The 12658-nt window shown below is 42.7% G+C and overlaps 2 protein-coding genes across 7 annotated transcripts in view; both read left to right on the forward strand.

Moving 5' to 3' along the window:
• The window catches only part of dock8 (dedicator of cytokinesis 8), a 46014-nt gene extending 43610 nt beyond the window's left edge, over positions 1-2404 (forward strand). For both annotated transcript variants that reach the window (XM_035166218.2, XM_047341093.1), the window contains exon 47: positions 641-2404. In XM_035166218.2, coding sequence (XP_035022109.2) covers positions 641-692 — 52 coding nt within the window. In that variant the 3' untranslated portion in view covers positions 693-2404. The remainder of the gene's footprint in view (positions 1-640) is intronic.
• A 357-nt stretch (positions 2405-2761) lies between these two features.
• The window catches only part of LOC118115446 (aminopeptidase O (putative)), a 70720-nt gene continuing 60823 nt past the window's right edge, over positions 2762-12658 (forward strand). For 4 of the 5 annotated variants that reach the window (XR_004697565.2, XM_035166590.2, XM_035166592.2 and 1 more), the window contains exons 1-6: positions 2762-2837; positions 4175-5058; positions 5394-5563; positions 6947-7199; positions 8011-8224; positions 8702-8826. Coding sequence is in view for 4 of the 5 variants with exons in the window: in XM_035166590.2 (XP_035022481.2) it covers positions 4217-5058; positions 5394-5563; positions 6947-7199; positions 8011-8224; positions 8702-8826 (1604 nt within the window). In the remaining variant the exon portion in view is untranslated. The remainder of the gene's footprint in view (positions 2838-4174; positions 5059-5393; positions 5564-6946; positions 7200-8010; positions 8225-8701; positions 8827-12658) is intronic. The other variant, XM_035166591.2, reaches the window with a different exon arrangement.

Below are 12658 nucleotides of genomic sequence, written 5' to 3' on the forward strand. Positions count from 1 at the left end.
CATGATAATCTGGGTATATCGTTTAAAAAATGTATTCCATGCTGAGGGATTATCATGTATTTCAAAGTGATACTAATCCACATTTTTTATCAATTACTCAGCCATTGGAATGTGATAAGAGCCTCCTAAATCAGTTGGACTGATCATAACACCAGCTAAAAAATATAGAAATATTATAAACATACCTCTGCCAAGGTCCAACATTTCTGTTAAATTCAATCAAGCTACACACTCATAGATACCAGTCCCCTAAACATGCCTGATCATCATTTTCTACAGCATCCATGAATTATTACCTGGGAAATAGGTGAAATGTCAAAAAACACCTTATCTCAATGTTTAAGAAAGTGAAAAGAAATTCCTGGATATAATTAGTTCTTTCTTGGCCCATGTCCTATCCTTCCACCAAGTTTCCTGGATATTAAGTCTGTAATTTTTGCGTAATACTGCTGATGGACAGAGGAGAAAACAGCAGTTTAACATTCCAGTTGCAAAGAGTTAGTAATTGAAATTAAAATCCTATTTTTGTGCATTCACCCCATGACTCTACTGCCCTGTCCTCCTCCTCCTTATCATCATCATACTTCATCTTTTGCTTCTCCCTTTCCACCCTCTACTCCCATCCTCTGTCCTCTCACAGGGATTCCTTCAAACGTCTAAGTTTTCGCAGAACTCAGGAAGAAAACTCCTGAGACGCTGTGGCTCATCTGAGAGCGAAGCGCCACGGAGACGGAGGGAGAGACTGTCACACAGCCCAGAGAGGAAAAGAGATGAAAGGAACTGCCGGTGATACCGTAGCACTCCTTTGTGTGGGAGCAGCACATTGTGTCCAACCACGATCCAGCAGTGTGTGTGTTTGTGTGCTGCATGTCCACGTTTATGATTTCACAGCGGTTTGTTACGAGAGGTTAAAGGAGAGTGAGCACACAAAAAGAAAAAGAAAAACAGGTTGGTTGGATTCTCAAGCAAAGTGTAGCTTATTGAGCACTCACTGTAAAATCCTCAGACGCTTTGGCTCTGTTGATTTCCTTTTTTATATATATATATAAAGATAACTGCAAGTCCTAATAATGCTGCAAACATTTCCTCTAGTAGAGACGCAGACTGGAGTTCCTCACCGAGGTCCTTGCTGGCCCAGGGCCTGTATGTGTGCCAGTAATTATCCTGTCCTGTGTTTGTATGTGTATGTAAATGTATGGATGGATGGACGTGTGTTTGTTTAGATCATGTTTGGAGTAGGAGATTTTAGTGCCATACTGAAGTCACTTTGTACTCCGTGATGATAAATGATTATGTCATGTGCTAAAGGGCCTCTGAAATTCCACTCTGTGCCAGGTTAGAGTAGCAAGGGTATGGATGGATTTCTGCACAATAGAAAAAATAGATACGATTGCCTGTGGTAGCTCTCGAGGCCATTCTTGTCCTATTGTTGTTGGACATACAGAACCTGATCATGTAGCTTAACTTATGAAGAGTGATGTAATGTAACTTCAGAGGACGAAAATAGAGGCTCTTAATTACTCATACCTTCTCTTTAAAATCCACATTTTGTACATAGTAGAGGTATTATTCCATGAGATGTTTACAAAGGTATGAAAAACTATTTTGCATTTTATTTTATGGAAATGTGTTTTTTAGATATATAACAGCAATAATGATACTACTTGGAAATAGTATTCAGTAGGCAGGACTCGGTGAGGGGGCTTTTACAACCTCAGTGTATGTTCCAGTAGTTTCAGTACCTGTTTGTAGATAGACCACTTCCAACGATACACGCAGTGCCAAATCAAATTATTTTCTTATTTACTTAGGAGCTGAGATCCTTAACCAGGAATGCAATAATTTGAAAAAGTCACTCCACTGCTTGGCAATGTGAATCGTGTTAACTCTGTGTCTGAATACATTCCAGAAGAGAAATGTATACTACTGCTTTGGAGTATTAAAAAAGGTGACAACCTGATTTTATTTGACAACCATGAAACGGCTCATTTCATCCATGTTATGTTGCAGCTCATTACTGTTTTTTCAGAAATGCACATGTGCTTTCAAAAGTGGGTATACATTTTAATTCTCATAAATTATTAATACTCATTTGAAAACATCTTTGCTCTGTTTCTAGTTACATCTATTATTTATGAACCGTCAAATGATTTTTTTTAGAATCGTTAAATAATATGAAAAACGTGTATTAATCAAAATGTATACCTATTTTTGAAACGTGCAGGATATTGCTGAGACCTGGTGTTATAAACATATTTTGGTGGTATTCAACCACAGGAGACTGCATTTGTGTTTCTTTGAGTTATTTGTTTGTTAATATCTGTTCTGTTTTATTAAATGTGGAATTTAAACTTGTCATTCATACAATGCTGTTGAAGCACCGGAATAAAACTTAATATATAAACATAAGTGTCATGATTTGAACTATTAATAAATATTTTCAGGTTAGTTATATGCACATCTGAGATATGGACATATCGCAATTATCTTGTTCTCCTTATGGGATCTTAATTTATTTATTTTAATCATTAATTTATTTCCTAAATTGTATTAGAGTTTTTGAAAGGTTTATTTTGTTAAATAATATAAAAGACAAAAAAGGACTTACTAAATAATACAAATGATAACGTTTATTAATAAAAAAAATTAAGTACAATCCTAAGTGTGACACTCTTGACGGATTATATGTTATTTTCACTTCCTATACATGTGACATCATTTAAACTACAAACCGACTTCAAAAAGCGGGGATGAATCCTGGAGAAAGAACTACAACTCTGCTGCCGTCGCGTCCGGGTGACGTCATCACCGAGCGACTCCCACATGGATGGATGCAGGTTTGTGTGCATCTCACTCACATCAACATAGTCGTGTAGCCACAGACTTTATATCAGAGAGTGTCGCTGCGGTGCTCGTGTTCGTGTTGTCAGCTGTTTTATTAAATACACGTCTGAAGCTTTTTACTTGTGACGCTGTTTCTCTCGTTTCGCTTCCGGACTCCGGAAATGACCGGGAACAGACAGTGGATGTGAACTTGTCGCTAAATGACAAGTTCGCTTCGCGCCTCCGAAGTTCAAAACTCAACGTCTCTGTCTGTTTTTCATGACTCACAACGTGACACCGAGCTGTCATGTGTCTTTTCACACTATCTGTGGACACGTGCGTGAGAGAGTGTGACCGTCACCAAACCCAAACCATTAAAAGCAAAGATCAGATAAAGTTAATGTCTGTCTGTAGCACCTGCACATGTGAACACGGACATTGATATAACATCATTAAATACACTTTCCAAAAGATATTAAAATCAGTCATAGATTCCCAGCAAAGCAATCAGATTTTTCTCTTATATACTGGGACCACTGGGCCCAGGTGAAATATGGGGAGACCACACCTACTGGGTAAAGACAAGCAACTGACCATGCATCCAAAAGAGTTGGGATCTCCACTCTATACATAAATAATTACAGATACTGTCTACGTGTTCAATTAATGTTGAGGCTGTGATCTCAAAATCCCCCATTGATAGGACACATGTTTTTTAATGAATCCACGACCTTGTTTAATTCCTTACTGGCCCCAAATGAAAAGGCTGATTGTGCAGAGGCAGAGCGTCTTTTATGGATTCAACCGTTGACCTTGAAGCTGTGATCGTTTTGATCTGAACAAAGCTGTACAAAGCTGTTTGGTGATGCAGGTGCAGTAGAATAAGTTCTTTTAAACACCAAATGAATATTTCATTACAAAAATAAACTGAGTGGTCAGAGATGAATGTTTTTTTTAGCAAACCTCTAAAATTTGATGGCTTCTCTGATCTTTTTTTTTCTTCTCCTGTCGCTGTATATATCATCCCTTGTTTCTGTGCGCTCCTAAATTTACGAGCATATTCCTGCACTGAAAAACCTGTGAGGAATTTGTGCTGTAAATGGTAATTGCACCTCTGTCTTGCCAAACCAGCCTCACGCCCCGGGCAGGTGAAGAGAAAAGAATTATGACAGAAAAAACCCTCATATACAGCAGGATACAGGCTTTACTGCAGATAGTGAGCTGACATTGGGCCAAGCAGTTGTAATATAACTGCCTCATTAACATTGATCAAGATAATAAATAGACATTCCATCGCCTTATGATGAATTGAAAAAACGAATAAAGTTGTATTTGTGGTTTGTCCTCTCAGGTTGCTCCATCCTCTGCTCAACTCTGACCCCATTCCTGTGACATGGAGCCACACGAGGACCTAAACCCCGACACGGATGACCTCCCGCTCCGAGCCAACACCAACCACATACTCGTCAGACATTATGTGCTCGACCTGACTGTTCATCCAGAGAGGAGGGTCATCAGTGGCAGTGTTGTGCTTTTCCTGGAGCCTTGCTGTGGGGGGAGAGGTAATGCTGAGGAGGATGACAGTGGACCTGGAGCTGGTAATGGAGCGAGCACTGCGGAGGCCGGAGGGAGCCAGGATGGGTCGGTGTGCAGATTTCGTGATGTGGATACAACAGAGGATGGAACAAAAGCACTTGGGAAGAGGAGGATGGAGAAGATTCCTGGTGCTGAAGAAAGACAAGGAGGTGAATTACAGGCTGTGTCTGGGATTGAGTCAAAGACTGCAGCGCAGGCAGAAAATATTCATTCTTCACATTTGTGGGAAACAACCAGTGACGACGATTTCACCTTAGTGCTGGACTGCTGTGACCTGGACGTGTCAAAGGTTGAAGAGGTGGACGTCACCTCTGTGTCGGCCATGGATAGCTTCCCATCAGAGGTTGCCTCTGAGAGGTCAGGCGTCAGTTCAGCGAACCCACAAGCAGCCTTTATTCAGAAACTTGTCTCCTGGCCCTCTAACCGATGGAGGCAGAAGCACCAGCTCTTTCTGCTGTGTAGCCAAACCCCCGGTGCTCAGGATGGCAGCTCGCTGCCTTTTCAGAGAGACCAATGGAGTCTGCAGGTGAGGAAGAAGGGGGCAGCGTCCCCTCAGGAGTTCCCTCGCGCTGTCAGGATCTGCTATGAGACCAGGCCAACGGGCCGATCTGTGAGGTGGACCAAAGACCAGGACGACAGGTTTGTCTCCGGAGCCAAAGCATAAAAAAATACCATACACCAGTGGGTTTTACACTATAGTCTGATAAGATAAGATGAGAATAAACTTTATTCCTCCCCTTGGGGAAATCCCAGCATCCAGTAGCTCATAACAATACACCAACAATGTTAGAGCAAAGACTCCCTCTTAAAGCCAATATTTTGAGGCTGCCATGTTACAACAGAATAATACTGATTCATAAATTCACCCACCTGAGGCTGTTATATTCTCTTCTGTGTGTGTGTGTGTGTGTTGGATCCTTTGAGCATTTAAATGAGGGTTGTTTATTGTTTACCATTGTGTACCCACTTTCCAGGGTGTGTGTTTACACTGCCGGCTCTCCCATCAACAACCGAGCCCTCTTCCCCTGCCAGGAGCCGCCTGTTGCCATGTCAACATGGCAGGCAACAGTACGGGCCCCCAGTGAGTGTTTGGTTTTAATGAGCGGGGAGGAGCAGGCCGTACCCGCTGAGGACGGAGACACACGTAAGCTGTAATTTCACAAACCTTTAGTGACAACCAGTAAAAGTCGAGTCAAGTTTTATTAATACAACCCAAAATCACAAATCTGCCTCAAGGGGCTTTTGTTCCGTAACAGCACACAGCGCCGTCTATCTTTAGGCCTTTATAAAACCTGTTGGAAAATGTGGCTTCTTATTGATAAACCACTAAATTTTGAAGGTTCAATTTAGTGAACTCTAAGTGGGGGTTGGCTTTGGGCATTAATACTAACTACATTACTAAACTAGAGTGGCACTCAGTATCAGTCCACTTACATTCAATCAAGCTGCGTCCAATTTCACACACTCATAGATATCAGTCCCCCAGATGTGCCTGATTCTTTTTTCATCAAGATCTGTGAATTATAAATTGATTTTTGTCATCAAAATGTTGAAAAAACCCAGATCATGCAATGTTAAAGAAAGCGGAAAAATACTCCCTGATCTGCTCCTTGAATCGGATCTGCACCAAAATGTAATGGGTTCTTCCCCGACTCATACCACATTCTTCCATCAAGTTTCGTGAAAAAGTAATTTTTTTGTAATCTTGCTTATAAACAAACAAACATAACCTCCAATGATACTGTTGTATAAATTATTAAAAAGTCTCAACTGGAACCTGCCAACAAATGCTTTGTAATAAGTGTTTTTCATATAAAATTCAAGTTGTCGCAAAGCTGCTTCTGTTGATGTGTTTGGGATATTCTGCTTATTTTGTTCAATTACAAAAGGGGATTATAGAGAAACTTGCAAGAGGCTGAAAAATAACTTGGGTATTTTATTGGCACTGGTGTTGAAACAAAACTTTATTTTATTTCCTTTGAAAGAAATCTTTTTTTTCCCACATCTGAGATTTCTTCAGTGCTTCAATTAGATGTAGTGTTGTGCTCCGTTTCTCCCGAAACAACTGGAGCTTTGTAGATGGGATTAAGAATTACAGCATCATGTCTCTGTATCAAAGCCAGGAAAGTAATGACAGACCTGCTGCAAAGCGGCATGTGGATAAATGTGGATAAATTACTGCAGCTGCACTGAGTGTTTTTAAGATGACTTACAGAATTAACCGCTTTTAATTAATTGGTCGTATTTTTCATTTGACATGAAGGATGTGAACTGCTTCTCGTGACCACTACCGTAGCTTCTTTGTCATCTAGAATGTTGGCACGAGGGACGTGTCACACTCGACTGATTTGTTGGGGGATAAAAAGCACAAATGTCTCAGAAGAACACAACATCTGACTGAATAATGAAATGAGAAAAATTGGCAATTCATGACAAATATTTCTTTCATTTCTGTCTTCATGCTGTCAACCAAACTGCTCTCTACTTCCCTCCCTTCAGCATTTCCCCCCTCCTCTACCCTCTGCAGGTTTTTCAACGTGGAGCTACTACGTCACTATGCCCATGCCCGCCTCCACCTTCACCTTGGCGGTTGGCCACTGGTGCCAAGTCACAGCAGAAATTCCCCCAGCGTTGGAAGGAGAGGTGAGGAACAGGACAGACTGTGGCAAGACTGCCAAACCTGGGGATGTGTCTGGGGAACGGACTGAGGCCGGGCTTGTGTCTGGACTTGGAAGCTCCTCCAGTAAAGTAGTAAAAGGCTCTCCTCACCAGACTAGCAGGTATATTATGGGTTCTTTTCTTCCTGTAATACCTCCTCTCTCCCAGTCTGCTATATGAATGCAAGTCTGCCCTTTCAACATTCCAGGGTGAAACTTTCCTTTTTGCCATGCGAAAAAAGGTGCAGGTGAAGTTAGGGTGATCAATCAGCTCTTTATGACAAGTACAGTGAAGCTTGCACCGTAGTACATTGGGTTCAATTCCCAAAAGAAATGGTCTACGGAGAGTGAAAAGAAGCTCATTTTATAGAGGTCCAGGATATAAAACCCAGACTGCAACATTTTGTGAGAGCTGGTTTACTGTGGGCAGGGCAGGGTTGGTCTGGGGTCTTCCTCTTCACTGGCCAGAGGGTTGGAAGGACTGCCAGTGGTTTCCAGTAATCATCCCCCTCCCCGTATGGTTTTCCTCCAGCGGCAGCCCAGCCGTAGCCTGTAGCAGGCCCCAGTAATCTCCCACTACAAGGGAGGCCTTTATTTTCATTGAATGGCTGGAAGGAAAGTTGGACGTCGCTAGAAACCTTTGGAACGACTCCGACGCTGAGGACAGAGTCAGTGCTGGATATTGCATTTAAGAGCGAATGAGGCTACATGTCAACACATAGATATTTTTGGGATCACTGTGGTTTGCCTTTGTGACGTATATATATTTCATATTTCCATTGCTTTCCTTTCCGTGCTTAGCACAGAGAGACGGGTTGTGCCACTTTTGGTTCACCAGCCCCAGAACTGTGTATTTCTTTCAGTGAGAAAATTCATTAAATCATTGTTATTAACCTTGGATGAAACTTTTCTTCCCCGTTTTAATCTGCTACAGTGGAGACCGGACCACCTGCTCAGACTCAACATTCTCTTACGCTCCCCTTGAGGACCAGGCGCTCTCTGTAACTGATTATTCAGGCATGGTGGATGACGGCGTCTCTTGTTCCCATGGTGACTACCCTTGCCGATTTGCCGAGCGGTCGGCTTGGTCCCAGCGGCTGATTCCATACCGTGTGTTTGGCCCCGTCGGCTTGCTGCAGCAGGCCCAGGTGGAGTTTTAACAGAAGAACCACTGAGACCTGAGCTAATTATATTTTCTACGATTAGAGGAGAAAGGTGGCACCAGCTGATGTTTGTGTCACCATCATCTCTCGTCAGCATGATGAGAGTATGTGACAGAATTCTCACGAGAGCCACTTCACACACTCCTCAAACCCTACATGTGAAATTCTAACTGGAATAACATTGATAATATGACGTCAAACGCCTCTGCACATTTAGTTAATTTGGATTTTATGAGGCCTCAGAGATGAGTGGCGAAACATTGTAGCGTAAAAACAGAAAGTGCAGTTGACTCGGAATTGATCTGGACCATAGATCATCATAGACATGCAGCAAATACACAAACTCTCAGCAGATACATAAACTCTCCAACTATTGTACATGTAAATCTTACCCATACACACATCTGATTCAAGTAAAACCTCTTCTGCTGTTCTGTGAAACTTAATCTTTTCCTTTTGTAGATGGGAGTTCTTCAGCTGTTGCCTCGATGCTTGGCTGCAGCCCATGCCGTCCTGGGGGTCCATCCCTTTCCCCGCCTTGACATTCTCATTGTTCCAGCAGGGTTCTCCAGTCTGGGCATGGCCAGGTACATCTTTGGTAGAATGGTGGAAAGTGCAGATTGGTCACTATTCTGGAAAGAGAGAAGGAAAGGGACATTGGAGAGACTAAGAACTGTAGTTGTAAACAAGCTCAACTGTTTAAAATTAATGTTAAGTTCATAACTTCATGTTTTTTGCATATTAGGGAAGAATCAACAGTAAATAGTTACAATTCAGATTTTAAATCTGCAAAAGCAGCAGAAACAAGCCGTATAGAAACCACTGTTATATTATTACCTTTTAAAAGATTGTTTTACTACTTAAACAGAACAGTTAGCAAAAACAATTTCCTCCTGTTGAAAGACACTGGCACCGGCCCAAATCACCAAACGCTTTTGAATCGTGTCTTTCCAAGTTGACATCTTCATCTGCGTCTTCTACGTGTATGGCTCCTCTTCTTCTTACTGAGAATTCTTTTCTGGGTGCACGTCTGAAAGCAGCTATAGTCAAACTGCTCCACTGCTCATTTAAAATATTGAATACAGCCGGTTTGAAATTCTCGTAAAACAAGTGTTTTCTTCTGTCTTCTGCAGTAATTTAAAGTAGGACAATGCATACAAGTATTGACAGGTTGTTGCGCAACAGAACATCAAGGTTTCGCCACATCAGAGCTTAAGGCGGCACGTTGTTATTTTTTCATTCTCTCTCCTGCTGCTTCTGGGTTAGTTTGTTTTTTTTATAAAGTAAAATGTTTCTGGCTTGAGTGATTAATGACATGCTTCACATTTCAAAACCCCCTCACTCTGTCTCAATCCTCTTTGTTGAGATCTTTCACGTTGGAATTCTTCACTGAATTAAAGAGTCCAACTATAACTCCCCTCTAAACTCAATCAATCAACTCTATCACTTGTCAACTCTGCTTTTCCACCCAACGTAACCGGCTTTCAACACCGGCCTGTGGGGACTTACGGTCGGACTTTTAAAATAACCACGGTGCTCGTAAAAAGGTTGTGATGCTGCCACTTTTTTTCAACAAGAAAAGTACCATTTAAGTGCTCAGGCTGCAAAATGTAAATGCATAAAAGTTGGCGGACAAAGGAATCTTTAGCGTGCTCACCAGATCTCAATTCAAACCCTTTTTCCATATGCCGTCCCTGTCTTCTTTCATTGTCCCATCATTAACCCTCCACTTTTTTCTTCACCACTTCCCTCACCCCGCTTCCAAAACTCACCACCTCTTCTTTCATCCTTCACAGCTTCCCTTATTCCATTCCATCCCTTCTTCCATCCCAAACAGCTCTCCTCTCTCATCCTCTCCCAACATTTCACTCCCACCACATCTCTTAACCTGTTGACACATATTTTTTTTTTTGCCATTAAGTTTGCACTCCCAGTCATGTTTACACTGTATTTGAATTTCTCCATCTCTTCCTCCAAAACATAACGCTGTTATTCCGTCTTCATTAATTCACTTTTCCTACCCTTAAAAGACCCCTAATCCCTAACCCCAAAAACCCTGACCCTCTTGGAGAGAGAGGTGGCTAACCTATACTCTCCGGGCCCAACTTCATTGACTCAGCGAGTGAGTCAATAGTCTGCTGTGTCGCAGCTTTCCAGAGGTTTCAGGTGGTCTGCAGGCTCTCTGCTAAACACTAGACCTGTGTGTATTTATGTATGCATGTTTGTGTGCAGTTGCAGTGGTGGTCTGGGTGCTGATTAGTGGGCACGAAGCCACAGGATGACAGATTTACTGTACTAGGCACTCCAGATAATTCTCCTCTATTTATTTATTTGTGTTCTTCACCCACACATGTCCTCCTCTTTAACGTATTTCCCTCTACTCTGTTTCCATATGTTGCCTCTTTTATTACCTTACTATCCCATGCTTTCTGTCGTCTTTTCATCCTCAAAATCAGCCGTTTTCTGCTTCTGTCACTTCTTCTTCTTCACGTCTCTTATTCTTCTCCTCATCTTACCACTCTTTCACCCTCATAATATCCTTCAATCCTCGAGCCCCCTTGTGTTTGCCGTCCTTCCTCTGTCCTCTCCACCTCGCCGTATGGCCGATCACTCTTCAGTCTGGCCTCCAGCATTCTTCAATGGCGATAGTGCCTCTGGAAATCAAGTTTTATATTCTCTCTGCAGTGTATGTCTCTCAGCTGGCGTATGCTTCGCCTGGAGATATGATTGAAATCCAGCTGGTGGCCATATGAATGAGGTTCAAATTGGAAATTGAAGAAAAATATGGACCATAAATGTCTGGCCTTTTTAAAGATTGTGTTGATGAAGTGAAATGATTAGGGTGGTCGGTGAACGTAGCTCTGCAGTCTCAGTCTGTCTTCCTCCTCTCCCCCGATGGCCTTCCTGGAGAAAAGCCCCCCCAGACAGGATATGAGCTCATGCCTGAATATGTATTCTGTGTAATATTCTGACATTGCATCCAAGACTGTTCTCAATCAGAAAGGGTTTTGAAGCATTGGGGAAGACAAGATAGTTACAGTCGGGATCTAGTTCACAACTTTGCATAATTTATTTTAAATGGTTGCTCTTTGATTCACTCAAGTCTTTCCCCCATCTTGTGAAAATCAGTCTCCCTGCTGTATTTATTCAGAACACACATTAAATGCTTACACGGGCAGGCACTCCCAGGCACTGATCGCTTTCGCCCCGGCTGCTTACACTCCAGTTAGCTGAAGATGACCAAGAGGAGATTTAGGGCCTTCATTAGGCTTCAGACAGCACCTGCACTGACTCCCTATAAAACTCTGCATGGTTCTCAACCCAGTGTCGACTCCTTGCATCCTCCCCTCCTTGTCTTGCACGCCTTTGCACTTAACCGCAGGGTTGCGACATAAGGAAGTCAGGGAGGTCTCCGAAATGGAGGCCTAGATTGAGATGGAGATGAGAGAGAAATGAAGAGGGTAAAAGCGGGGTTCTTGATAGGTCAGCGGACCCCCAGGATGTGGGAGAGGATGTGTGGATTATTCCCAGCAACAAAAGCCATTAGCCTCTGGAAGAACTTCAGAGACTGGCGCTATTTAATCTAGGGATTGGGAGGTATGTGGGCCCCAGTTATTGGGACCAAGCCAAGCAAAGTTTTTTGTGCAGTGCCCCAGTGGAAACAGCAGGAGCAAAGGGGCTATAGGCCAAGGAGCGGCAGCGAGGGGACATGGAACTGTTGTAGTGTGATACAGAGAAGGGAGGGCCGAGGCAAAGCGAGGGGAGGAATCACAGCACCGTGAAGTTTTTACACCGAGATACGGAGAAGGGAGGGCAGGAAAACGAAGATTAAGAAGTCAAGTAAGGGCAGGTCTGCATTCAAGGCCTGTGCCGCGTACATTGCATCCGCGAGGCTTTCTGCCACATGCACAGACTCAAAGGGTACAAGGCTTTACGCAAATGTAGCTTCCAGGGCATGAAGCCAGTCAGCAATTCGTAGGATTTTACGTCACCAAAATTAGTTTATTTTATGGAACAACAAGAGCATCAATCTGTTATACTTCAACATAATCCTCTTCTGCTTTGGCTCCAAGAATTCTTAAGCCGTTCAAGTTGTCAACAGATGCATATTATCCTGCAAATATCCTCTTTATATGTCTGTCTGTGCATTTTCTTATTGTCATTCACTCCGCTCCTCTGACAAACCCAGCTCAGAGAGTGGAATGTAGAAGCACTGCTGCGTGAACCTCTCCCTCTGCTATTAGTAAAACTTTTAAGACTCGGAGGAGCCGATAAGGCAGAGGAAGAAAAATACAACATGGTTAAACATTGATAGAGGAGTATGGATGACGGTTTGACGTCACGCCGGGATGCGGAGGAAGCGAGTGTGTGAAAGAGTTGGAATCAGTGAGCACAGAGGGGAATCCCTTCAAGTTACAA

Source organism: Hippoglossus stenolepis, chromosome 9 (assembly GCF_022539355.2).
Source record: "Hippoglossus stenolepis isolate QCI-W04-F060 chromosome 9, HSTE1.2, whole genome shotgun sequence".
NCBI classification, from domain to species: Eukaryota; Metazoa; Chordata; class Actinopteri; order Pleuronectiformes; family Pleuronectidae; genus Hippoglossus; species Hippoglossus stenolepis.